Consider the following 25,214-nt stretch of genomic DNA (forward strand, 5'->3'; position numbering starts at 1 on the left):
ATGTCACGGGCAGGCAGGGCGGACAGGTAGGTGCGGGCGATCAGGTAACAGGACAGAGTATATTGGCTATCTAGTCTTCCAGGTACAGGGTAGCAGGTGGTTGTTGACGAAGACGTAGCTCGAGGAGCTACATATCGGAGACTGCAGAGATTTCGCGTAGATATACGCGCGCGAGGCGCTCGGCCCTCGCGCCTTCACGTGACAGGGGTCATGACTAAGCGACAGCCCAGTGGCTGTCCTTCAGGTCTGTGACAGTATTCCCCCCTTCCAGGCCGAGCTCCGTCACGGCCGGGGCCCGGGCTTATGGGGGTATCGACGGTGGAAATTCTTTACCAATTGAGCAGCGTTTTCCAGGTAATCGGCAGGTTCAGTCGTGGGTTCGCTATATCCAGCCCAACGGACGATATATTTCAGCCGGCGGCCTCCTCGGCCGCGGGTTTCCCAAAAGGAGTCGAGGATCTCTTCGACTTCGTATTCTCTCTCACCTTCCACTTCCAAATGGGGTGGCGGTGCAGGTTGTTGGCCCGGCAGGGGCTCAACGTCAGCAGGTTTTAGTCGGTTTATATTGAAAACAGGGTGTACTCTCATAGACGACGGCAGGTCCAAACGGTAGGCGTACGGGCTAATCACTTCAGAAATTCGGAAGGGTCCCAAGTTCTTCCAATCCAGTTTCTTCTGCGGGCGGGCGGTCTGGATGTTCCGTGCGTCTAACCATACATATTGGCCGACGGTAAGCCGGCGGGCCGGGGTACGGTGTCGGTTCGCCTGTTCTTCGTAACGGGCTTGGGCGGCGGTCATTTCGGCGCGGGCTTGTTCCAGAATGGCTTCCATTCGGGCGGCTAGCTTTTCGGCATCCCGCTGGGCGGGCAAAGGCTGGTTCAGGGGTACCGGCTCGAATCCCATGCGGGGATGGAATCCGTAAGTCGCGTAAAACGGGGAGGTTCCGGTGGTCTCGGACTTGTGGGAGTTGGCTGTGAATTCGGCGAGGGGAAGCCAACTTTCCCAATCATCTTGCAGGTAGGCCACATAAGCTCTCAAATATTGTTCCAGGGACGCGTTAAAACGCTCGGTCTGTCCGTCAGTCTCGGGGTGGTGAGCAGTGGATAGCAGGCTGTCGATTTTCAAACGGGTTGTCAGGTGTTTCCAAAACTTCGACACGAATTGGGTGCCTCTATCCGAAACTATCGTCAGGGGCAACCCGTGTAGTTTCCATACGTGGTGTAGGTACAGGTTGGCGGTGTCCTCGGCATTGCAGGTCCCTTTACAAGGGACGAAGTGTCTCATCTTAGTCAGGCGGTCTACGACCACTAGGATGGCGTCGTGGCCGTTGCTTTGCGGCAAATGTGTGATAAAATCCATCGACAGGTGTTGCCATGAGCGTTCAGGAGTGGGCAGGGGTCGCAGGAGGCCCTGGTGGCCTTCGCGGGACGGGTTGATTCGGCGGCAGGTCTGGCATTTCTTTACCCATAATGATACGTAATGTAGCATTCCGGGCCAGTAATATTCTCGGGACAGCAGGTCGTAGGTTTTTGCTTTGCCGGGGTGACCGGCGACGGGGGAGTCGTGGCAGCGGCGCAGGATCTCGGCTTTCAGATTATTCGAATCGGGTACGTACAGTCTATTGCGGTAATACAAATAGCCGGATCGTTCTTCGCATTCGGCCAATTGCAGCTTGGGGTGGCGGTCGGCGCCTGTCCTCAACGCTTCTAGGGCAGATTGCGTTATCGGGTCGGATTCGTATCCGGCGTCTAGTAGCTCTATCAGGTGTCTTGGCAATAGGGGTTTGTTTTGGCGGATTATGGGTTGTAACCGGGTGGGGCGGGCAGGTAAATTGTGTTCTTTCAGTACGACTTGTGTTTGGTGCTTAAGTCGTTCATCCCCCTCCTCAGGCATATCCTCTGACCTCCTGGTTAGTGCGTCGGGCTTCGCTCCTTGTTTCCCGGGTCGGTAGGTGATACGGAAATTAAATCTTGACAGGAATTCGGCCCATCGGGCTTGTCGGCGGTTGAGCATTTTCGTCGTCGTGAAATATTCCAGGTTGCGGTGGTCCGTAATTATTTGGACCGGGGACGACGTCCCTTCGAGTTCCGGGCGCCATTCTTCAAAACAGCGGATAATGGCTAGCAATTCTTTGTCGTAAATCTCGTAATTGCATTCGGTAGCTGTGTGTTTTTTCGAAAAGAACGCGACGGGGCGGAGTATTCCGTCGTCGCCGTATTGTGACAATATTCCCGCAGAAACATAATCGGAAGCGTCGGTCTCCAGGATCACATCCTTTTCCCAATCGAAGTGCGCCAGTACGGGGGCTTCGGTAAACTTTCTCTTCAGCAGTCGGAAGGCGGTTTCGCAGGCGCTATTCCATTCGAATGCGACGTCTTTCTTGGTCAATCTCGTCAAAGGGGCTACGATCTTTGAGAAATCTCGGATAAAGCGCCGGTAAAAGTTGCCAAACCCCAAAAATGCTTGTACGTCAGTAAGCTTTTTGGGTGTTTGCCAGTCCAGGACAGCGGTGATTTTTTCAGGGTCCATTTTTACGCCTTCGACGCCGACCAGCAGGCCCAGGAACTTGGTTTCCGTCACGAAGAATTCGCACTTCGCGGCGTTGGCGTATAGCCCGGCTTTCCTCAGGGCTTCCAGTACGAGTTTCAAATGTTCTTCGTGTTCTGTTCGGGTGCGGCTATAAATCAAAATGTCGTCCAGGTAGGCTGTACAAAATACGTCTAAGTATTCGCGCAGGGAGTCGTTTATATATCTCTGGAACGTCGCGGGGGCTCCCGTTAGCCCGAAAGGCATGACTAGGCTCTCGTATAAGCCGAATCTCGTGCGGAATGCCGTCAGGTATTCTTCCCCCTTTTTAATCCGAATATTGTTAAAAGCGGAAACGATATCGATTTTCGAGAAGAATTTCATGCCGGCCAGGTTGTTCAGGGTCTCTCGGACTAGCGGCAGCGGGTAACGGTCTTTTACGGTAATGTTATTCAGCGCGCGGTAATCCACGCAAAACCTCAACCCTCCTCCCTGCTTCTTCACGAACAAAACGGGCGAGGCGACGGATGACGAACTGGGTCTGATAAACCCTTTTTTCAACTCTGCGGTCAGCCATTCCTTAAGGGCTATCAGCTCTTCGCGGGACATGGCGTACAGGGGGCCGAACGGCGGCGTTTTTCCTTCTATAAGCGGGATATGGTGGTCGGACGGTCGGTGTGGGGGCAGCTTCTCGGCTTCTTGCGGGGAAAATACGTCCGCGAATTCCCGGATTGTTTCGGGCAGGGTCGGCCCGTTCCTATTTTGGGGGTCGGCGGCTAGGACCTCATCAATCTGTTTCAAGGTTACGGCGTACAGTCGGCAGGATCGGCGGCGGGCGTACATGCTCGCGGCTTGCAGGGAGATAGGGGCGATATCCATTTCGCGGAGGGACGGCGGTCGGTCAGCCTGGTACTGGGGGCGGCTTTTTTTTGGTACGGCGTGTAAAGCTTTAACCTTCTCCGGTTTGTCGGGCATATTGCAGTGTCGGCGGCAATAGTCGCTGTCAAACGTAATAACGTGTGACGCGAATCCAATCGTTGGGTCGTGCTGCTTTAGCCAAGGCATTCCTAACACAATGGGGTAATGGGCTAGCTGTGTAACGAAAAACAGCGCGTTTTTCTGGATGTGGTCCTTGATTCTCAATTGTCCTCGGACATAATGGGTGCACTTCCCACTTTCGGCGGTCCTTCCGTCGAATACTTCGATGTCGAATGGGTTTCGCAGCGGATACATTTGTAGTTGGCGTTCTTCGGCCCATCCTTGGTCGAGGAAGCATTTTCCTTCCGCACCGCAATCGGTGAGGGCATAGGTTGGGAGGTTTTGGCCCCCCACTGTCAGTTCGGCAGGCAGGATCATCAGGTCGGATCGTTGGTTATATTCCTCTTCAACGGGGAACCCGTGAACGGCGGCGGCAGAGATGCGGATCGCCGGCGGTCTATGCGCGGCCTTGGCGGCCTGGGGGCGACTTATCCCAGGCGGGCTCCGTTTTTCGAACTTCGGCTGCTGGAGCGGCTGGCGTCCGAGCCGCGGCGGGGGTTTTTAGGGAGTTTGGTTTGTATTTGGCGCGGGGACCTGGACCTGGACCTGGATCGTTCGATTCCGGCCTGGTGCAGCCGCGTGCGGCGGGTATCCGGTTCTGGGCATTTGGCAACAAAATGTTCTTGGGATCCACAGCGGTAGCATAGCATATTTTCTTTGCGGTTGTGGCGGCGTTGGCTGCTTAGGTCCATGGGGTCGTTAAACGGAAATTCCGCGTTTGGCTTGGGGGCGGCCCGCGGTATGTCGGTTTGGGTCCGGGGGGCCGCGCGCGCGGGGGGCGCTGCGGTCCGAGGGGTACGTGTCTGTCTGTTTTTATACTGCTGGTGCTGGCGGTAGCGGTTATCCAAGCTTTGCAGGTGTCGGGTAAATTCGTGGTACTGGCGGGATGGGGCGGGGTTGTGGAGGAGCATGTCCTGGAGCTCTTCCGATATTCCCTGGAATAGAAGAGGGGGGAGGGCATCCTCCGGCATTTCTCCTTCCAGAGACAGGCGTTGGAACTCCGACAGATACTCGGCGAAATCTACGTTCCGCTGCTTCAGGGCGTATAATTTGTTTTGTGCGTTTTGGACGTGGTCGGGGTCCCCGAATGCCTCCTCTAGGTATTGGAGGAGATCCGTATAATCTCCGAATTGGGGTGTGCCTCCGACCATTTTGGGCAGGATCAGGTTGTACGCTTTACCGGACAGTCGACCGGCTACATAAATCAGGCGTGATTCGGGGTTGGGGAAGCGGTCTTTGTTTGAGGTCATTTTCCCCCGGATTTGGGTGGCGAAGCGGCGGAGGTCGGAGCGGGCGCCCGTAAATTTATCGGGGTCTGGAAGTCGTTCAGAAAGGCGGGCGGAGGCGGGATGTTCGGAAGCAGGCGGCGGAGTCGTTCCCATAGGAGTAACCATAAGGGGTTCAACAGGCGTGTTGGTAGTTGGGGCGGGGGTGGTTATGTGTACCGTGGGTAGCGTTACGGTCCGAACTTCCTTCAGTTCGGACCGTGTTTTCTCTAATTCGGCGAAAGCGGCATCCCGGGAGGTTATGGCGGAGGCCTTTTCCATGGCCATGGCCAGAATGTCGGCCTGCGCCTTGTCGCGGACACGGTCCGTTTCGGCGCGGGCGCGTTGGGTCTCGGCTTCCTGCATTTCTAGGCAGGAGTTCAGGCGGACGTTGCTATCGTGCAATAGTTGCAGCTTTTGGTAGGAATCGGAGATGTAAGACACCCATTGTTCAGGGTGTCCTTGTAGGTGTTCGATCAGTTCCTCGGTCGAATCGGTTAAGATCGGGGGTTGCAGTGACGCAGGCATCGCGGGCACCTAATGAAGGAGCTACGTAATGTCACGGGCAGGCAGGGCGGACAGGTAGGTGCGGGCGATCAGGTAACAGGACAGAGTATATTGGCTATCTAGTCTTCCAGGTACGGGGTAGCAGGTGGTTGTTGACGAAGACGTAGCTCGAGGAGCTACATATCGGAGACTGCAGAGATTTCGCGTAGATATACGCGCGCGAGGCGCTCGGCCCTCGCGCCTTCACGTGACAGGGGTCATGACTAAGCGACAGCCCAGTGGCTGTCCTTCAGGTCTGTGACACTAAATAATTTTAAAATCGAATTTATTTATATGGTAATAAATATACCTTATATAAATTATATTCCGAATATAATTTTTCCTAATCTATTACAAATTGCAAAAATTATTTCCCTTAATTTGTTATAATCCCTTAATAATTATTGAAATTATTTTTTTGGCAATTACGTGAGGTTACGTAATTTCTTTTTATGTAATCCTTTTTTTGCCGGTCGGTGATTTCTTTGGGCGGGTGTCGTCAGGAGGGGTGTGACCCCACCTGGCCTCCCTGGTACCGGCCCAATTATCTGGTCGTAACAATACAGCGATGTGCATAATGGATTAATCAATTTTTATCTTGGTTATGTTATTCTACCAATCGCAGCGATTATACAATTCCCATCTAAAACCAGCACGCAATCTTTTATAACACAATGCTGAACGACGGCCTTTGCCGCCACAACCAAAGCATAATTCTGCTTTCTCAAGACTGAACTAAACCGGCCGAGCAAGTCCCAAGTGGATAAAGTATTCGCAGCTCTGCTTGAGCAATCTAGCACTGTTTAGAGTTCTCCTCAACTCCCACATTACTTCCCTGTTCCTTATACTAGACTGTTGCCAAGGCTCCGTCCTCTTCCTCCACCTGTGAACCTTTGAGTACAAGTGCATACCACTCTGACATCTGTTGAGATTCCTCCAAAATGGCATCTTGTATAGACAGATCGCAATGTTCCAGGTTGAGATAACCTTGGACGCTGCGAATTTTGTCGGTATAGGTTTGGATCAGGAATAAAAGACCAGTATAGTCGCGGTCAATTCCTTGATCACGCCGGGTGCTATGCGCATTCAATGAACGGTCTCCTGCATAATTGGCATCAGCTTGGGCTCTATCATTTCAATACAACCTCCAGAATAAAAACAGTACAAATTTGTTTTAATAAGCGAGATTCTGCGTATTTGTTTAGGGGTAAAACAATTGTTGCCACACAATGGTTCTAATTTAATCCGCTATGCTCCTTCTCGGCCAGCTCATTGTAAATGTGTCTGGCAGGCTAGGTGCAGCATCTGGATTGGTAGCCATTGCAAGGGTGACTCAGTGATAATATCATCCAATACCAAACCATGTGACAAATATGTAAGGGAAAGCGGCGCATATGTTCCTATTGGCGAGCGAGTTACTTGAAAAGTCCCGGCCTATCTTAAGCGAAAAGCATGTTTTGGCCACATTTTGTCGCCTGCTTGTTACGAGAATGCTATTTTGGCTATCGTGCTGGTACGTACGAGCAGGTACGTTCCTATCAGCTAATATATTTGAAGTCCCATGTTACGGCATCTATTCCAATTAACCCTGCTGCTATGCCAACACAGACCGGGTTGGCAAGATTGAGCTGTATGAAATATAACGGAATCCAATGGGGAACGGTACTTTTGTGGAAAAGAAAAAGGCTTTATTAATCGGATAGCGCGCTTGCTCCTCGCCCTGCAAATATTTAAGTTATCTTAAGTTATTTCCTATTCGTAAGTTTAGAGCTTATCTCTAAACGCGCGCTCCACCAATTAAACTGTGGCTTCATTCGCGGGCTTGTTTATATTGGTGGATAATCTCGATGCTTAAATTAAACCCTTCTTAATGTTTACAGTAGACAGACCCTCATGCACCTTCCCGACCCACGGCTGTTCAGCCAATCAAAACGGCCAAAAAAGCGCGCTCGTTTCAGTGGAACTTTGGGTTTCAGGGATAAACTATGAAGCTACCACTCGCTACGCTGGCCCATTCGCGATACATCTACGTTAAACCTTAATTGGGACATATTATGTATCACGGTAGATGCAATCTTGGTGTGTCCAAGGATGGAAGAGGGGGCACGGTAGCATTTTGAAGGTAGAGTTGGTCGGTACACTGTTATTACCTACCCACCTAAATAACTACCTAGACATTTCAAAAATTTGTCAGGCGTTAGGCATTTTCTCTTTCTCGACCGCCCACGCCCCAGATATCCGACCAAATTACAATGCTGGGTATAACTAGGTAGTTTGCCCCACGCAAGACTCCTCCTGCTGCTTGTCTTCATCCTCTCCACTTATATTAACAACGACCCATCCCTGGTTTTGGTACCACTCGGCCTCCCGAAAATCAGACATGATCAGTTTTCCCACTTGCCAAAGTCGAGATTGGTGTTGGGGGTCATCATCCTGTTTCGATATGCGGCAAAATGAATAAGAACTGGGAGGCAACTTAGTCGACTGCAACTCCTTAGAGCCTTCTGCATCATCATTGTCGCTTGCTGGTGGGTCTGCTATTGTGCCTGCTACCGCATAGAATGTATCTTTCTGTGCGGGTGTAGCGGCAAACATCTGAACGGCAACAGTTAATTGACTTTGTGTTTGGCATACGTCTCCCGGAATGGTGGTGGAAGTATTGACGGGAAGTTTTGTAGCAGCTTCAGACCTGATGCTGAGGGGCAACCGGGAGGGCGGCAGCGGGATCTTGGCACCGAAGTTCTCAATACAGCACATGTCGTAGGGGACGGATTTATGGTTAACTAATTAAATGCAAGGGCCGTTGGACGCGCGATTGGATAAAAAATATAAAAGTCAAATAACCCTGTAAACTGTGTATTTCCCTATGGCGCGTGCATACCTTTTCGTGGAAAACGTAGTGGTACCTGATTTTCGATCCCGGATTAGGGGTCGGGATCTTTGTCGTATTGTCTTGCTCCGTCCAGGTGCAGGACGAGGCCATGCGCGCCTTTCGATTCGATTTCGGGAATTAGGTCGCGCCGCCATTGAGAGCCATCGCCACCATCGTCGCTTCGGGTTGGTGGGGAAAAACAAAAGGTTAAAATCGTGTACGACATCGGCGACGGTGGGTGTTGGACGGCGCTGCTAATTTGGACATTGGGACATTGAGTAAATCAGATCAATTTAAAGTGGGCTGCGAGTGCACGCGCGTGCGTGACGGTGGTGGAGGTGCAGTGGAGTAATTACTTGGGGGCTGTTCGTTGTGGGCCCCCTCAAAGAGGGGGTTACAAAACCTTGATTTTCGAAAAAACCGTGGGCCACCCCGCATCAGTTTTTTACCTAGAAAATCGTTAACAATTTAACTTATGCCGAGTGTAATCCCGTTCCATAACAACACAATTGCACTTACCGCAAATATACCTATATCATGACGTCCCCAGAATCTCCAGCTATCTTAGGAGCCCGCATGTATGCCCAATATGTCGAAACTCACCGCAGTAGGGCGGATACCGCGCGGGAGGGCAGATCCAAGCCAGAATCGCTACGATCGTTCTGTAAAAGGAACGGTTACCCGTATTCGAGTACTCAGCGGCATGCTCGTAATCTCCTGATCAATGGCATTCCTAAGATATCGATAAAGCGCAGCGGGCGGCCTTCATTGTTGACTGATGCTGAAGATCAAGCTCTCGTTGCGTATATCATGCAGCTTGATAAACTTGGTGCATATCCCGACTCACAACACGTAATATCTGCGGCCAATCTGATGCGTCAGTCACGTATACCGCCCTGTGGTCCAATTCAAATGAACTGGTACGGCCGTTGGCGTAAAAAACACCCGGAACTGCGACTTACCAAACAACAACCCGTCGAGATTACTCGCCTTAGTTGGGAGCAACAGATCGATCTTGTGGAGGCCTGGTATCGCCGCACGGCGGCTCATGCGGTAGAGCTTGGGATCACGGCTTCAGCGGCCTGGAACGCTGACGAATGTGGTACTAGAATCGGTGTGAGAGATGGCCGGATACCGGTATTGGTCGTGACGAAAAAGAGGCATGAAAAGCCACGCACCGCGGATCCGGCTAACCGTGAGAGTTGTACGTTGATAGGCGGTGGCAACGCTGTTGGGCAGTCGCTACCGCCCTTCTGTATCTTCACAAAGTGGCCAACGAGCGATTGGCTTGATCTGGATCTGCCTGAGGGTATCGTTTTTACGCGGTCAGAAACGGGGTTTTCCAACGGAGATATCCAGCTCACCTGGATACAGCATTTCAACCGGTATTCGTGGCCAGAAGTTGCTGCCGTGCAATCGATCGGATCTCCCACGTTGAAAGAGTGGTTTGGTCATGACTTTGACGTCAGATTCGACTTTGTGAACCGCACTGCGGCCAAAATCGATCCAAATTCACAGCGGGCCAAAACACGTATTTGGAGGTGGCTTTTTCTCGACGGCTTTACCGGCCACTTTGGCATGGAGATACTTGATTATTGCCTCAGATTTGATATCGAGATCGTTATTTTACCGCCTCATTCAACGCATTATATGCAGCCCATGGACGTATCCGTGTTCACTCACCTGAAAAACGAGTTGCAGGCGGTCCTGCATGAGCATATAAACACCGGTATTCCGGTGTTCACCCGCTCAGATTTCGTTGCTGCGATTCGAGTAAGTCGTTTTCGATCTACAGGTTAATTTAGCGGTAAACTGATATATCTTCCCTTAACTTAGCGCTGCTGGCAAACGGCTTTCACAACTGGCCACGTAATAAGCGGTTTCCAAGATACAGGCTTGTTTCCTGTCGACGGCACCAAAGTGCTCGCCAAACTGCGTGGCCACGCCACGGCAGCGAATACACCGCGATATCCGGACTCCCTTCCTACCGCTGAACGATTTTCACGGGCCAAATATGCGGCAAGCCGTATGGCGGCCAAGGCGCACCACTTTAGTTCAGATACCGCTGATGCTATCTCGGATTTACAAGCCGTTGCCAACGAGGCGATCATCCTACAGCAACGCGTTGCCCAAAAGCAGACGAATAAGCAAAAACGCCTTCAACGCGCTTCACGTTACAAAGTCAAAATGACGTTGAAGTCAAAAGACAAACAGTTCCAGACCGCTAATACGTTAGAAGATATGCGGGTCGCTCACGAAGCCAAACAGGCGTTGATCGAGGAAACAGCCCTATACCAACAAGAAAAGTTCGTCAGAGATGCGTGGTATAGGGATAAGAATCAGGCTATTCAACGCTGGCGAGAAACAGAGGGCATGCCCAACGGGATTAAGATACAACAGAAGAGATATCTGGAGGACCTCGGCTTCACGCCGGAGAACGTTCCGGCGGTCAGGGAACGCCCTGGAAAAAGGAAGAAGACCGATTCACAGCCCTCACAGTCATGGTTCGTCGATAAAGGGCCAATTTCAGCTGGAAATACAAGTACCCAGATCAATATTACCGTGGATACCGACTCTGCCTGTTCTATCAGCATATGCGTATCACGATCCTCGCAATCAGCCTCACCTCCCGCCCCAAACAGGCCTTCCAAACCGTTCCCACGGTATATACCATTGGCTACACCCTCTCCCCGTCAACTTCAGGATACGAGACCGCTTGAAGACCGTTCCTCGCCGCCAATACCGGGTGGTAGAAAGGATGAGTTGGAAGTACCCGGGTCGCCTTGTGACCGCTTGAGCGACCGGAAAAGGGCGATTGAGCCAAAACTCCAGAAATAGATATCTACAGCGCAATTCACGGCTTCAATTTATCTGCAAATTCTAACCTTTTTCGTGGGTGTAGTGTTTACGAACGTGAATCGAACTTTCATGAGCTACTTTGTTAGCGATCTGCTAACAAATTTGCTGGCCCACGGTTTTTTCGAAAATCAAGGTTTTGTAACCCCCTCTTTGAGGGGGCCCACAACGAACAGCCCCCAAGTACAGACTTGTCCGAATGAGATGGGAAACGAGAAACGATTCAGCTGAGTTTGAATCGCAGTAGCATGGCAACCGTGATGAGCCGATAAGCAAAGCCGATAAGGAATAGAGCACCCCTGAACCGGCCCCTACCCCCGCAACGGCCACCCCTAACATGACATTATAGTACGAAACAATATAACCTCGGTAAACACGCGTCTATCAGATCTTGTTTAATAAATTTTATAATTCGTACATAGTTTCTCATGTTATTTTCTATGCATCAAAACAGGTCTCGATCCAATTGGTACGGAGTGGCGTGCCTGGGCGACTGCCGACCGTGACTATTCTAGAATCTAGAACTAGCACCACATCAGGTGACACTGCATCAGGGTTCGCTTGTTGTTCTTCGCTTAGGCGCGTATACGATCGGCACATTAATATGGGGGACCAGAAACGGGCAATTTTTAATAGAGATAGGTTTATGGAGGTAGTTTGGACGAACGTAATTGTATTAATAAATTTTGTCGGGTTACGTGGCTCTCGAGAAGCCCGGTCTTTGCTGGGAAAGCCTAACACTCCTTAGCCTTCAGTTGGGTTATTGATGATCACTGTTGTTTGGGTTGCTCTTGTCCTACGAAATGAACCAGACGAAGTCACAGGAAAATGTAGCTGTTGATTCTGCAGAAAAATACAACACAGACCAAGTTCAAAGCATTAGGTGGATACCTTACTTACGCTGGTAGACTGTATGCGAGAGGCCGCATCCTTGGTCATGGGGGTGGGCTTTTCTTTAGGCATTGCATTGCGTTCAGCAGAGAACTACTTTAGGGATTTCTCAAAAGTTTGATCTTCTTGTTGGCTTTCCAGAGCTTATTAGGAATGAAATGTTATGCTGCTTGTAGATGGTAGAATCTTTACACAATTCAAAGAGCGTGGAAACGAAAGTCTCAAACCAGCCGATGCTAAACGATGGCCTGCATCCGTCTTTATATTTGTATGGAATAAATCACTGACGCAGCAAAAGCGACTGCGCATCACAGTTCGATACCGTTGCACCTGCTCAGGCTACCTGAGACTCCCAAAAGTACATAATTTTCCAGTACTCACACCATAATAATAATATTGTGGACGCCATGATAGCTGCACATTACTCCTGGCTGCGGCAAAGGATGACGGAGATACTAGATATTAAACAGGTCTAGATAAATGATACAGCCTTTTTGAGGAAACCTTTGCGTCCTGATATCCCCATATTTTATCCACAAGGAAATAACAGGCAATTCCGCTCAACTTATGCACATCCAATAAATCCAGCATGCCCACCGGAGGAAACGCATTGTTGGTTGCCGGGGGGGGAAAGTTACAACATTGCGTCCTGTTGGAAAATCTGGGAATGGGTCACATCCACCCTGCACTCCCTTGCCGCCCTTTCGGTCCGAGCGAAAGGGGCCGCACTATAAGAAGGTTAGTTCTACCCCGCTGATGCTTTTCATGTCGCTTGATATAAAAAAAGGGAAAAAAAAGGAAAAAAAATGCAGCTTACGCAGAAAGCGTTTAAATTGTTGCCTGAGCAAAACTTGTCGGTATCAGAATTTGTACCAGCGTCGCAGCAAATACCTCCCGTCTGAGGACCTTGGAAATCCGGCTGTACTTCGATTGTCTTCGGGCCTTTGGCGGCAACCAGGCCAGTGAAAAGAAGGAAAGGGGCCAGAATAATCGTAGATGAACGCATGTTGACGCCAGGTCGTGAGAGAAGTAAATAAAAACAATAGGGTATCAAGAAAAAAGAAATCTGAGATGTACGCACAGCGATCAGACAAAGTGTTTGGAAGCTAGAGGTTATGATTGATATCTCATGCAGGCGATTTGTGTTGTTATATAGTCCAATGCTTGATATATACCAACGCTAAGCGAGCGTTGCATTTTCACATACTCGTTCTTGTGTCCGAAAGTGGTTCGTACAACCGGTTTGCAAAACAAATCTGCGACAAACCTAGTTCGTTCTGTTGGGTACCTAGATCCCATGTAGCTATCATAATGGGTCTCTTGTGCTTTGACCTGTTGCGGTCCATGAGTAATTACATTGCGAGCGTAAATCCATTTATGCATATAAAAATATCCGCCACAGTAAGAAATTGTAAGGTTGATGGGGGCCATGGGGCTGATGTGCTATTAATGGGCTTTAAATGTTTGGTCTCGGTGGATACTCTCGCATGCCTTGTCCCAGAGTTTGTCTTGTGGGCTTTGAACGGGCAAATAGCAGTATGATCGTCCTACCCCTTACTTTCCGATGACTCGTCAATCTCAGCGAACGATCACGCGGGACATTGGAGCATTGTGTTGAATTCCGATGTTGCAACAGAAAAAAAATGGTGTCCAAAATTATAGATTAAAACTTATACTATGGTGTAACCACCTGTTCATCCGTACATCACCTGTCTATGAGTATATTCAAGCTGGAGAATTTGACTTGAAACCATGTCATGACTCGGTATGGCTCGCGCAGGTTCAGCGAAGTAAACTTCTTGTCGTCGTTGCCGAGTAAACCCCGTTTAAAAATGCGACAGCTAGTGGTCATCGGCATCGTTGACGTCAACGGCGTTGGCATGCTCGTCGCCGTGAACGGTGGCCGGGCTCTGGGGAGCCGGCTGCATCAGCTCAGCCTCGACAAAGGTGACATCGGGGCAAGTCTTGCGGAGCCACTTCATTCCACCTGTAAGAAGAGTAAATACTCCAAGTTAGCTGGACAGTTCTGTCTTCACCTTGGAGAACATTTACCGGAGGACGAAAAGGTGGAGAAGGAAGAAAACAAAAACTCACGTTTGGCGTACAGGCGAACCTTGCGTCCGCAAGTCACCTGCCCGCAGGGAAAGACCTCCTTGGCCAGCCAGAGCTTGAGGTCGGGCTGGGAGCAAAAGTCCATGGCGGGCGTCGACATGATGGCAATATCACCTTTGCCCAGGCTGCGAATGGTGGCGGAGATGCAAGCGGCCTGGCAACTCTTCAGGCCCTTGAGGCTGATGGGCTGGTAAGGGTCGGACTTCTTGGAGTTGGCAGTGGCCATGGTGGCGAGGGAGAGGACGGCGATGATGTCGAAACGCATTTTGACGGTCGAGTGTCGGTTTGGCGTGTAGTGTTTGTTTGGTAGAGAATGAGATAGAGAGCTGTGTTTTGCTTGCTGTTAAAGCTGTAGGATGAGACTGGGAGAAAGAATGTAGTCGGATATTGAAGTGAATGGATGCTTGGTGACCTAGATGGTGATGTTGGATGCTGATGAGGATGACAAAAATGTTGCAACTCGAGAGCAGTAAGCATCAACATATATACATGTTCATTCAGATTTCAGAGTCCAGATTTTTGATGCTCAATAGCAGAGTATCTCGTACAAGCTCAAGCACAACACACCAGCCACGCGAATCTTGCTTGGCAAGAGCATAGGCCCGCACGGCCCTGTGAGGCTCATGGTAGCGCATTCTCGTCAAGCCAAGCACGACCCAAGCGATTACTGGCCACGTCCGTGTAAGCGGTAAGCGTGGATCCCCTGCAGTTTCATCGCTTGTTGTGACCCTTTTGTCCAGCAGTGGTTGCCATGCCGAGCACTGGGGTAGATGGCGAACTCGGCCGGGAAATCTGTCTTGGCAGCCTCCCGGGGATCTGGATCGAGCCCCCGTTTTGACATTTGCCAAGGCCCGTATCGGCAGCGGAATATAAAAAAAACTCCTAAATACGCTAGCCAAGGGGGCAAAACTTAGATCCGACCTCTTTTATTCCAAAGTTTTGTTGTCTAGCGAGATCGTGACAGCGACGCGGATTGTTCCGATGCGCTTTTTTTTGAGTGATGGTCGTCTTGCACTGTTTCAGGGCTCAAGACGCACCGGGGGCGAGTGGCTCTGGGCGTTTCGGGGGCCTCTTGGTCGCTACTCGCTAGTACCTGTTCAAACAAAGAAAAAACGAAAAAAAGCTTTTTTTGTAGCGTGCCAAGATTAACGGGAACACAAGGTCACAGACATGAGGGGAGGCAGCTGAAAAGCAAGGCAGCTAAGCTTTCCATGGAGCCAAATTGCTGCGAAACAAGCTTTTTACACCATAGGCTATAGCGCTTGTATGGTCAGGATGGCAAGAGCTTGATATGAATCCGAGCGCTCACTTGATATTAGGTAGCGACTGCCTCCAATATTGGGCGATAATAGCTGTCCTCAGAGCACCCAGTCCTGTATAGAGATAACATTCTTGGTGCTGTTGCTGTTCCTCCGGCTTTTCATTTGCTGCTCAAGAAATCCTGCTCGACTGACTTTGCCAACGAGTTGATGTATCATATGACCATTCAACTTATCCACGGGCACTTACTTTGGGCTCAATCAAAGTCTAACGGTCAAATGTCTATTAATCAATTAAATAATCTTCGCTCTGAGTTGCTCTTTCTTTTGCTTTCCTTTTCTTTAATGTTCTCGAGTTCAATAATCCCATGAATGCATTGCTGATAACCTTCCACGCCTTATCGTCTATGGTTGACTAAGTGGCAACTGATTCTTCATAGACTAGATAGTCGCATGTTCCTGTAAGCAACAAATTCTGTACGAAAGGGACAGACTGATGATGGTAGCTTACTGTTAAGCGAAATATGTGAAACTAAGAATAGCCGTGACACCATTTCCCGAAGTTCACAAAGATAGCTTGGCTGATATGCTCTTGTGCTAGTACGCAGTTCGCTGACGGACGCCGTAGGAAGTCACACTGAGCCTGTTCCCATCCTCTTTGGTAGTGACATATGTGAATAGATTGTCGACTACCGCCTGTCGGGCCTCTACCACAGTGCCAACCGCCAGGTTCCTGATGATTGGGCAGAATCCAAGCTCCGGGACTGACTCGTAAACATAGTCATCCTCGTCAGTGGGGGCCCAAGTCAGGGTGTAGGTGACCTTTCCCATGGGGAGTAACCTCAGCTGCTGGAAGAACGAGCGGCAGGTTGTGTAGGTGTCATTCGCCTCTGAGTACTCATCAAGCCACTGATCAAACGGGCCTGGATGCTGGATGCCAGGGCTCGCGGCGCCGACTGGTTCATAGGCCATGACCAAATGAATGCTGCCGAGGCTGAACTCAAACTCAAAGACTTTCTCAAAGATGGCGTGAATGACTTGGAGAGCGGAGGCGCTCTCGTAGCTGGGACAAACGCCACCGGCGCAGAGACCGTCGGCAGTGGAGCCGATCCAATATGGCGACGGAATGGCGAAATTGGCTGTTCGTTGAAGACCCATCGGAGTCAATGTCATTTTTCCGGCGAGATTGTCGATGATGCGACCATCTACGGTCTGCTGTTGTGTGACTTGTGTCATTGTATGCGCTGCAGTACTAGGAGCCATCTTTGGTGGTGGCTTCCTTAAGAGACTTGGTGGCGGCGATCTGCTTGCTTGAAGAGAGATGGTTTGCAGGGTGAAGAGTTTCTGAGTTTATGGTCGCAAGAGAATGGTTGGAAGAATAAAGTGAAGGGGCGCTTGTGTGGGATTAGACAAGGCTAAACGCGACTTGCGGCTGAGGTCGTTGTATCTTTTGAACGAGGGATCGTCTATGTAGCGTTTTGGCGGAGTTATAAAATCAGATCAAGAGGGTCGTTCGAGGTCAAGATGAAAGCTCGGTAAAACGAAAGTGAAAACCAATGGAAAATCGAGCAAATGACGTCTTTGGTACGTGTCGGGAGAAATGCCAGACACGTGAGTGCATGGTAGATCAACATATGGACGGTAGAATCTTGATCAAAAATTATGACTAGAAAAAGAGTATCACGTAAACACGCTTGTAGGCGTAGATGAACGGGTTTTTATGAACCTTTAGATTGCGGACATACATCTCGTGCTAAAAAGTAAAACATCAATCGGGCCCGCCTCAAAAAGATCTTAGTGTATTATTTCCGACGGTGCTTTAGTCGAACCTTTCATTCTCGCGCCACAGTCTGCGGTATCGCATCTCAAGTTCTACAGCCCTGGAGTAATCCTCGTTCCTATCATCCAAGGTTGGGGAGCTTTTACAATCAATGTCTCGTCGATTGGCTCTTCTGGATCCAGTCGAGGCATGTTCTCTCTCGAGGCCGAGATGGGCAGAAAAGGTTTGGACTGCTGTGGTGGCTGCTCAGAGGAGATAAGATAGTCCAGCAGCTCGTGCTTATGTGCAGGGAGAAGCTTGCAGATCCGGTAGGTGCTGAGACGCCGGTATGGGTGGATATATGTACGGTGTCAGCGTCGGCAGTGTGCTCGGCGTGGCGGTCGAAGAGTATAGCGACGCTGAGAGTGCGGGACTCCGCCTAGTAGCCGGCCACGTCGGCAAGTCCATTAGGGTACTGGTTGTGGTGCGTAACCATTATCAAAAGAAAAGAGTTTTGTCAGGTTTATACCATACAAATTATGCAAAGACCGACTCAAGCATGTTGCTACAATGTTGTCAAGGAAAAATGGTTCCAGAAAGTCTACGGGGGCTTGTGCTTCCTATAACGTAAGAATTTATGAAATAAATGCACATTTAGGTTTGCGAAGATATGCGCAGAAAAGTGCATTTCATTAGAGGACAGAGGTTAGCCAAGATTATACTTCCGGGAGATTTCGGACACTGAACAGATAAGAGTATTAAAAAAAAAGCGTGATATTGGGCTGTGCGCGAAGAGAATTCCAGAAGACTTGATTACAGCGCCATCTTGAACACCACAAATTGGTTGCCAATAGCATCCGGGCCACATGTGTTCGGCATAGATTTTTCGCAAGTTGTTGCCACACACGAACTAGTTAGTTTGATTGACGACATATACACCAACCTACGAAAGACAACCACTACGGCCAAAGAGGTTTTATGCCTTGTAGTCGCAATGAAAAGGGTTGACTCGGTATCTTCCCATGATGCGAACGCCGGAAGTATGGAGCTTCAGCTCCTGGCGTTGCAAACTATCTCAATCTTCTAATTTCTTCGGATTGGGTGAAGAGTGAAGTCGAATGCATGACCAGAGGTACATCCTGGCAAAAGCCAATGGACAAGATATGGAGCAAGTGGATGAAAATGGAGCGTAAACATCATATCTAGATTTTCAATCAAGTCCAGGAGATTTATTTTCTCCCGCGATCGTGTGTCTGGACGCCTTATGCTCTGGCTGTTCGTTGAAAACATGACTTCTGTGCAAGAACTATTCCCATGTGCTGGGATTACATCTTGTACATACCCGGCCAATACACCTGGGCAAGGAACTGCGTGACACGATGAAGCCTCGGGAAAATAGCACAAATAGAGTGGTCACTTTCTGTGCTACCCAGAGGGCAGCCTATCCACTGAGCCACTTACCCAGCAGTCGCGCGCCATTGCCGAAAATGCCTATCTGTATCCGAAAATGTAGATCCCTGGAAGGAAGGTTAGTTCTTGCCACGTCTTCCAAGACTCTGATCGCGTCCATGCTGCCAAGACTTGACTGAAGATATGATATGAGATCCTCGCCCTTGAGTGCTAGTGAAGAACTTAGATGCGTAATAGTGGTCGAATGGTTTACCAAAGCATTATTTGGAGAATTGATGAGCCGATGACCGGCGAGGTCTCAAGAAATGCTCTCACTACCATCAAAGGTACACAAACATGTGGTATGATGACCGCGAAACTGGGCAACACGAAGCGCCTCCTAATCGATACTTCCGTGCTCGGTAGTACCGGCCCTGCTGGCTTTGCAGTGCTCCACACAATTCTTCAAGTTCTGACAGCCCAGCAAGAGAGCTATATAAGGCTAAGGGGGAGACACGTGACCAATATGATTATGCCATAACCCTAACAGTTAGATTTGGAAGACTGAGAAGTAAGTAGTAGTAGTAGTAGTAGTAGTATTAGTTAACGCCGGGCTCGGCCCGGCTTGTTAGCCGGCCGTTAGCAACCTCCCGAGGGGTATCTCGGCGCGCGTTCTATCTTCTTTATTTACACAGGGGGAAAACAAGGAGGGCAGAGGCGGATCGTGCCTGACCGGGTTCGGGCCCGGTCCTGCTTAGGGGGTTAGTTCACTGACGCGACCCCGTGCCTAAGGTGCACGGAGGGTTCGTCTGACGGCTTGTGCCGTGAAGTGTGGGTGAAAAGGCAGTAAGTCTATTCCTCGTCAGAGTTCGAGTCGTTTACGATCGGTGTCCCTAGGCGTAAAGTGCGTTCGTGGCGCGCGGGGCGCTGGCGGGCCGCTCTGGGGCGGGCGCTGAAGTAGTTGGTGGCTATCGAAAACGCCTGAAAGCTTGTCGGTTGCCCGAGGCTTGTCTGGAAGAATTTGCGGCGTTGGGCGCGGTCTGGCGGCCCGACCGGCCGGTCGTTGTCAGGCCACGGCCAGTTTCTCCACACCGCCCGCGAATAGCGGCAGTGCACCGGGTGTTTAGGGGAGGTCCGCTTCCAGCACCAGGCACACGAGGTGTTTGCATCCTGGTGGTTGAAACGGTTATGGTAGGCTTTGAAATCGCCGTGGCCGGTCCTCATGGCCAAATAATGGCCCAGTAGGGGTCTTGGCAAACGCAGTTCCTCGGGCTCCTTTCTCGGTGTGTATTGGAATTTCCATTCCCTATATGCGGGGGACCGTTCACAGAGTTCTTTACGCCACCAGTCCTTCTCTATATTCGAAAGAATGGCTCTGAGGACCGTGCCGGCACCGCTATACGTGGTTTGCTGAGCCCTCGGGTCTGGGTCCGGCGGTCCGGCGGAGCCGGCCTTGGCCAGCTCGTCAGCCCGGTCGTTTCCCGGGATTCCCTGGTGCCCAGGGCACCAACGGACCCGAACCTCGGTACCTTGTTTTCGGAGTAGATCGACAAGGTTATGGAACTCCAGAAAGGCCCATTGGGACGAACGCGGCGCGTCGCCTCTAAGACCCCAAATAACCGAGGTGCTGTCCACACAAATCCAGATCCGGGCGCCTGGCTGGGCCTTGGCTGCCGCCTGTAGCCCTTTTAGGGCGCCAATCGCCTCGGCGTCGAAAACGTGGCTTTCCGGCGTAATAGATGCGGAGCCTGCGGCAAATTCCAGGCCCGCCCTAAAAGCGGCCCATCCGTACCCTATTTGGACGCAGTTGTTTTCGTGTTTTTCCGAACCATCCGTATATACCACGATATCGTCAGGTGATACCATGTCCAGCCATTCGATAAAGCGGCGGGCCGCTTCCTCTTTCGGGACTCCTCCGGTGGGGTCAGTGCGAGAATCCGGGGCATTGCGGGGTGCGCGCAACTCTAGTCTCCGGATCCGCGGGAGAAGTTGTGCAGCCGTTTGCAGGGTCGTGGCCGAATGGCCCGAGTTGCGGGCACGAGGTGTTTCACGCAGGCGGCTGACAAGGGGGTGCCCCTTGTCCGCGAGCCTTAGTCGGGCGCCGTATTTCAGGCGGGTGTAGGCCAGCGCGACGCGGGCCGAGGGTAGTCCTGCGTCCCTGAGAACAGTGGACGAGGGGGTGGTTTTATACGCCGGGAGGATTGCCCGTGCCGCTAAAACCAGCGGTTTGTTCAATGCTTTGAGGAGTCCTCTTTGCTTGTGCGCTGGGTTGTACCATGCCTCGGCTGCGTAGGTGGCCGAGGAACCCACGCATGCCACCGCTGCCTTGCGAAGTGCAGCCGCAGGCGGTCCGTATCTTACTGCCCCAAAGCTCTTGAGGTGGGCAGCGACCGCCATCTGAGAAGTAAGTACATCTCGTAGCCTCGATCTTTTCACCCAGCGGGACTCGCTTGGAATTGGGAATGGAATTGGCCAAGGTCAGAGACTTCCACGCCCGACCAGGCCATGGAAATCGCCGGAAAAGAGATGCAGCATGCCATTGAAGATATGTTTGAGGCTTGCGAGTAGCGATACAAGCTTAGAGTGACGTGGGGTGTGATTTTGAGTGAATGATAAAGCGCCAAGATTGGCTGCTACTGGAGCACTGCTTGTCATAAATGGTATTAGTCGGATGAAGCCGTCGATGGATCCACGCGTCGTGCTGGTCTGACATAACTGGATCCGCTGCTTACCTTGGGCTTAGTGCCGATGAAGCCTTGGCAGGGTACTGAATTGAGCCCAAGATGACTGAGGCTTCTGCTTTTCTCCATTAGTTTAGCTAAGTATTTACTAAAGCTTGCAGCCATCCCAATAAACAGGGTTAATCGTCAAGATCTGGTTGATGGATGGCTAAAGCTGCCAGTGAAGCCTTCAAGCCGTTGCAAGATGCCAACGAGCCCGCAAGTTGCAACTACATGCCCCAAAGGCCCGCTGGTAAAAAAATGACTTCCCATCCCTCAACCTGTCTCGTAAAGCTTTCCAAAAGGTTCCCATGGTTTTAAAGGCACCACGAGGTGCGCAAAGTCACCAGGAACTCCCGAGTTCGAACGCGGGAATTTCACCCGTGCTGCAGTCCCAGAAAGACGTAGACACCAGGGGGTAAGAGAAAGGTGAGAATCCCGTTCGTCAGTCCTTTTGACGCCCGATATTTTGGAATCACCGCTTTGAAAGCCAACGTGGATACGAATATCATTGTGAATCAGACCTGGAGAGTATGCGTATACGATGACGAAGCGAGGACGGCGACGCTGCTGCAGTGCGACCTGCTTGAGTGCGTCCTGGATTACTGCAGAAGCACTTGCTCCAGTTGACAGACTAGCTGGCTGACGTGGACAATGCCCTGCGCTGACCCAATAACGGTTCCGTAGTTTGGGTAAGCAAGAAGAGCAACGACCATCAGGGCTAAAGTGGTCGTTTTACCGATGCTGGATACCTTGGTTGACCGTGGCTTCACCAGAATGGAGTTTCCAAATGGCAGCAACTTGAGCCGTTTCGATCCCGTTATTGCAGCAAAAATACCCGAGTAAGGCAAGTACGTAGGTAGGTACTAAGTACAGGTCCGTGGTGAACAAGATTCCACAGCAAGTTTCGACTTGCCCATGCCGGCAACGTTGGCAATGTCCCTGGCAGCTAGCCTGGACTGCGGGCGATCGATGTTGTGAGAGACAAAGATGGTAACGATGAATGAAATTGGGAAATTGGCACTGATAACAACTTCCCGGCATGATGGAAGCGTCAAAAAGGCTTATCCTTGCGGTTGCAAAAATAGCTCATTTCATAGTTGGATCGCAACAGTCGAGCAAAGCAGGAAGCGGTACCTCTACGAGGGAAAAATATCTCAATGACAAAATCATAATTCATTAGCTATCCGGTCACACGTGGCTTCCAAGGCACCTAGCAAGGGCATCAACTCGCGTTCCTGTCGCGAAATGTCCCTCACACAGTCCGCAAAAGTCTGGAGAGTCTCAATATCGTCGCCTCTGGCTGCCGGATGCTTGTCTATCAGACAATTGGCAATGTGGCTATAGGCAACGTCGACTCGATAAAAGCAGAACGTAAACGACAATATCTCTGATCCGGGCAGCCGCAGTATTTGCAGCACATGATGTATGATTTCGATCACTTTCCGAGCTGCAGGGAGGGAGAGGTCGGGACGCAGGGTTATCACGTCGCCGGGTTCTGGCGTTTGGGCTTCCGTGCTCCCCCTGTGGGAGTCGGCTTGTCGGATTAGCATAAACAGGATGGAGGTGTAGCATATCAACGCGGCCTCGAAGATGGCATAAGCTTCCAGGTCGGCCTGTTTACAGCTTTCCATCCATTCCAACTTGAGTGTTTGCCTGGTGTCAGTGGTGCGCAACTCGAAGAAGCATCAAAACCTTTGTGGAGTCAAAAAACAGGCACTTACAATCTTCCATTCTTTGACCACGTCTTCTACTTGTTCGCACAGGTCCACTATCGAACTCGAAACTCCATCGCCTTGTCCAACCTCGTCGACAATCTGGAAGAAATCGATGAGTATCAGTGCGACCCTGCTCCTGGCCAAAAAAGTCATGGTATGCACGGCTTCTTCGCGGGAGCTTTCCGGGTCAAAGGTGAGCGAAGGCAGGTTGACGTGCCACTTTGCAAAGTCGAACGATAGGGCCGACGTCTCCTGCTGGACGAGGCGGTAGATGAGATCGATCTGGATGAGGTTCCACATGTTCAGGCGACGGTCGTCGTTTGCGACAATCGGCGATGCTTCAGGTGGGCCACTGTCGGTGCGGTCAATGCTGTGGAGGTTCAGAATCTGGGCATAGGAGCAGGCCTTGCTGTGCATCTCCCTGCTGAGATCCATGTCCAAGCTCTCTGCCGCTGTTTGTGCCTGGAGGGAATATGGGCAAGATTGGTGTTAGTTTCAAGATCAGCTAGCAGCTCGAGGTTCTTAAGAAGTTAAGAGCCAGTTTGGGAGGACAAACCATCAAGACGGCCGCCACAAAGTCTGTCAAGCAGCCGGTGGCCTCACGCTGCCAGAGTGTTACAGCGCGAAGGCAACCCACATAGATGCGTGACATCATATCCTGGGTAGGCCGAGACCCAGCACGTTCCGTTGTGTCGGGTATAACCGAACCCTGGTGCAGGATGCAGTAGTATATAACAAGCATGGAGGCATCAATGTGAACGTGCTCCATAGTCGTGAGCTCTGGCATCATACGCAGCAGCGGCCTGTTGACAAACAGCTCATCCCTGATGGCAAAGAAGAGCTTGTGGCTCATGTTGAGAAAATAATCTGGTATCGGTATCAGCCAAAGCACCACGGTGGGTGATTCGAGTATAGTTATAGTGGGTAAAGGGGGAACAGGAAGGAAACAACCAAGACACCCACGTACTGTCAAGCCAGGCTTTGGTCAACTCTAATGGAATCATGGCATCACCCGAGATGAACATCCTGTGGCTATTGACATGTCTCTTCCTGAGTCGCTGGCAATCGGCCACAGCAGTGCTTAGCGTGACTGCGATCTGGGGCAGACCATGACTGTCTGGTGGATGAGGCTGTTGCGAGGCATGTCTGGTTGCCGGAGGCGTATGATTGGCCCTGTTACTACTGTCCAGTGTCTGCCGCGGGGAATCAGAAGCCGTTGATCTGGATGACGGCCCTGCATCCGGGTGATCTTGTGGTTGCTTTCCAGGAGATCCAGTAGATCCAGTAGATCCCGCTTCAATCCTTTGGAGTCGTTCTAAAATCACAGCCAAGGCTTCCTGGGTGGTTGCGATTGCAGATGTCCTGGCTTCTCGTTAGGCGACGCTCAGGTGAGTAGGTCAGAGTGGCCAATCAGGAAGGAAAGGGGGGGCAAAGGATGGGGTGAATAATGGGGGGAAGTCCAATTGGCAATGGGGTGAACTCGACATGAACGGAAAAAAGCTTACCCTGACGACCGAACCCCAACCCTGTTTGGGCCTCGTGGCTGGCGCGCAGGATATGTGCAAATCGATCCGGCGAGATTGCATCTGTCGCAGCTCGGGAAATTCCGATCACAGCGAACCTGGATACGAATGATGAGCGACGGGCAACATGCAATTGCAGCCTCCTATGCGAGATGCGTTGATCACTTACTTTGCGACGCCTACAGACTGAACACTGTGCGAATGGATGTGTGTCGCCGTCAGTCAGCTACTGTTTACACACGAGGGCGAGGCGGCTTCCCCTCAAGAAGAAGATGATGTGGCTTGCTTCAGAACAGCGAGACCGGACGGCTGCTGTAGTTTACATACCGATAGTAACTCTCTCATGTTTGTTTGCCCTCTGTTTCCTACCTAGCTACCTACGAGCTACCTTTGGAATAGCCGACTGGCTGGATAAACTTTTGAATTGCAAATGAAAGCTTTCGTAAATGTCGCTTTTCCTATCTTTCGTTTTCAGTTTGATCACCTGGCAGCGATGCTACGAGCTGTAGGTGGCATTGACGTAAAGCCAAGAGGAACTTGCAACGAGGTTGGTTGGTGGGCCAACAAACTTTTCATTCTGCCGTATCAGCGCACATACTATTACACGTGATTCGGACGGACTTTCGGACGGACTCTCGAACGGACTCTCGGAACTAGGGACCCACAAAACTTCCTTTTAAGCTCCTCCGCCAAGCACTGGGGCTCTCACCGAACTAGTCGCAGCGACGAGCATTTACTCT

At 50.9% G+C, this 25,214-nt stretch overlaps 6 protein-coding genes across 6 annotated transcripts; 1 reads left to right on the plus strand and 5 right to left on the minus strand.

The window, feature by feature from the left end:
• Positions 1-7,537: 7,537 nt before the first annotated feature.
• MGG_15190 (uncharacterized protein) lies at positions 7,538-8,132 on the minus strand (the record flags this gene model as incomplete). Its single annotated transcript, XM_003711197.1, has 1 exon — positions 7,538-8,132. One exon carries the CDS (start codon positions 8,130-8,132, stop codon positions 7,641-7,643), a length of 492 nt encoding a protein of 163 aa, XP_003711245.1. The 3' UTR covers positions 7,538-7,640.
• A 3,705-nt stretch (positions 8,133-11,837) lies between these two features.
• MGG_16603 (uncharacterized protein) lies at positions 11,838-13,000 on the minus strand (the record flags this gene model as incomplete). The annotated part of the gene is made up of 5 exons (XM_003711198.1): positions 11,838-11,852; positions 12,004-12,087; positions 12,376-12,449; positions 12,677-12,722; positions 12,812-13,000. 5 exons carry the CDS (start codon positions 12,998-13,000, stop codon positions 11,838-11,840), a joined length of 408 nt encoding a protein of 135 aa, XP_003711246.1.
• An 835-nt stretch (positions 13,001-13,835) lies between these two features.
• Positions 13,836-14,371, minus strand: MGG_07372 (uncharacterized protein; the record flags this gene model as incomplete). Its single annotated transcript, XM_003711199.1, has 2 exons — positions 13,836-13,981; positions 14,089-14,371. 2 exons carry the CDS (start codon positions 14,369-14,371, stop codon positions 13,836-13,838), a joined length of 429 nt encoding a protein of 142 aa, XP_003711247.1.
• Positions 14,372-15,962: 1,591 nt separating this feature from the next.
• On the minus strand, positions 15,963-16,628 carry MGG_07373 (uncharacterized protein; the record flags this gene model as incomplete). Its single annotated transcript, XM_003711200.1, has 1 exon — positions 15,963-16,628. The coding sequence occupies one exon, from the start codon at positions 16,626-16,628 to the stop codon at positions 15,963-15,965; it is 666 nt and encodes a 221-aa protein (XP_003711248.1).
• Positions 16,629-17,473: 845 nt separating this feature from the next.
• Positions 17,474-17,750, plus strand: MGG_16604 (uncharacterized protein; the record flags this gene model as incomplete). Its single annotated transcript, XM_003711201.1, has 2 exons — positions 17,474-17,608; positions 17,706-17,750. 2 exons carry the CDS (start codon positions 17,474-17,476, stop codon positions 17,748-17,750), a joined length of 180 nt encoding a protein of 59 aa, XP_003711249.1.
• Positions 17,751-22,375: 4,625 nt separating this feature from the next.
• MGG_13360 (uncharacterized protein) lies at positions 22,376-24,978 on the minus strand. Its single transcript, XM_003711202.1, has 7 exons — positions 24,802-24,978; positions 24,644-24,667; positions 24,457-24,572; positions 23,919-24,313; positions 23,508-23,818; positions 22,958-23,413; positions 22,376-22,876 (listed from the first exon to the last, which is right to left on the minus strand). Exons 1-7 carry the CDS (start codon positions 24,817-24,819, stop codon positions 22,403-22,405), a joined length of 1,794 nt encoding a protein of 597 aa, XP_003711250.1. The 5' UTR covers positions 24,820-24,978; the 3' UTR covers positions 22,376-22,402.
• Between the last annotated feature and the right edge of the window lie 236 nt (positions 24,979-25,214).

The sequence above is a fragment of the Pyricularia oryzae genome, chromosome 3, assembly GCF_000002495.2.
Source record: "Pyricularia oryzae 70-15 chromosome 3, whole genome shotgun sequence".
Lineage (NCBI taxonomy): Eukaryota > Fungi > Ascomycota > Sordariomycetes > Magnaporthales > Pyriculariaceae > Pyricularia > Pyricularia oryzae.

Coding starts and splice junctions, on each gene's coding strand:
- MGG_13360 (XM_003711202.1), bottom strand. Junction 24,573..24,643: donor CAGTCTGTAGGCGTCGCAAA/GTAAGTGATCAA, acceptor ATTCGTATCCAG/GTTCGCTGTGATCGGAATTT. Junction 22,877..22,957: donor TGGTCAAAGAATGGAAGATT/GTAAGTGCCTGT, acceptor CAAACACTCAAG/TTGGAATGGATGGAAAGCTG.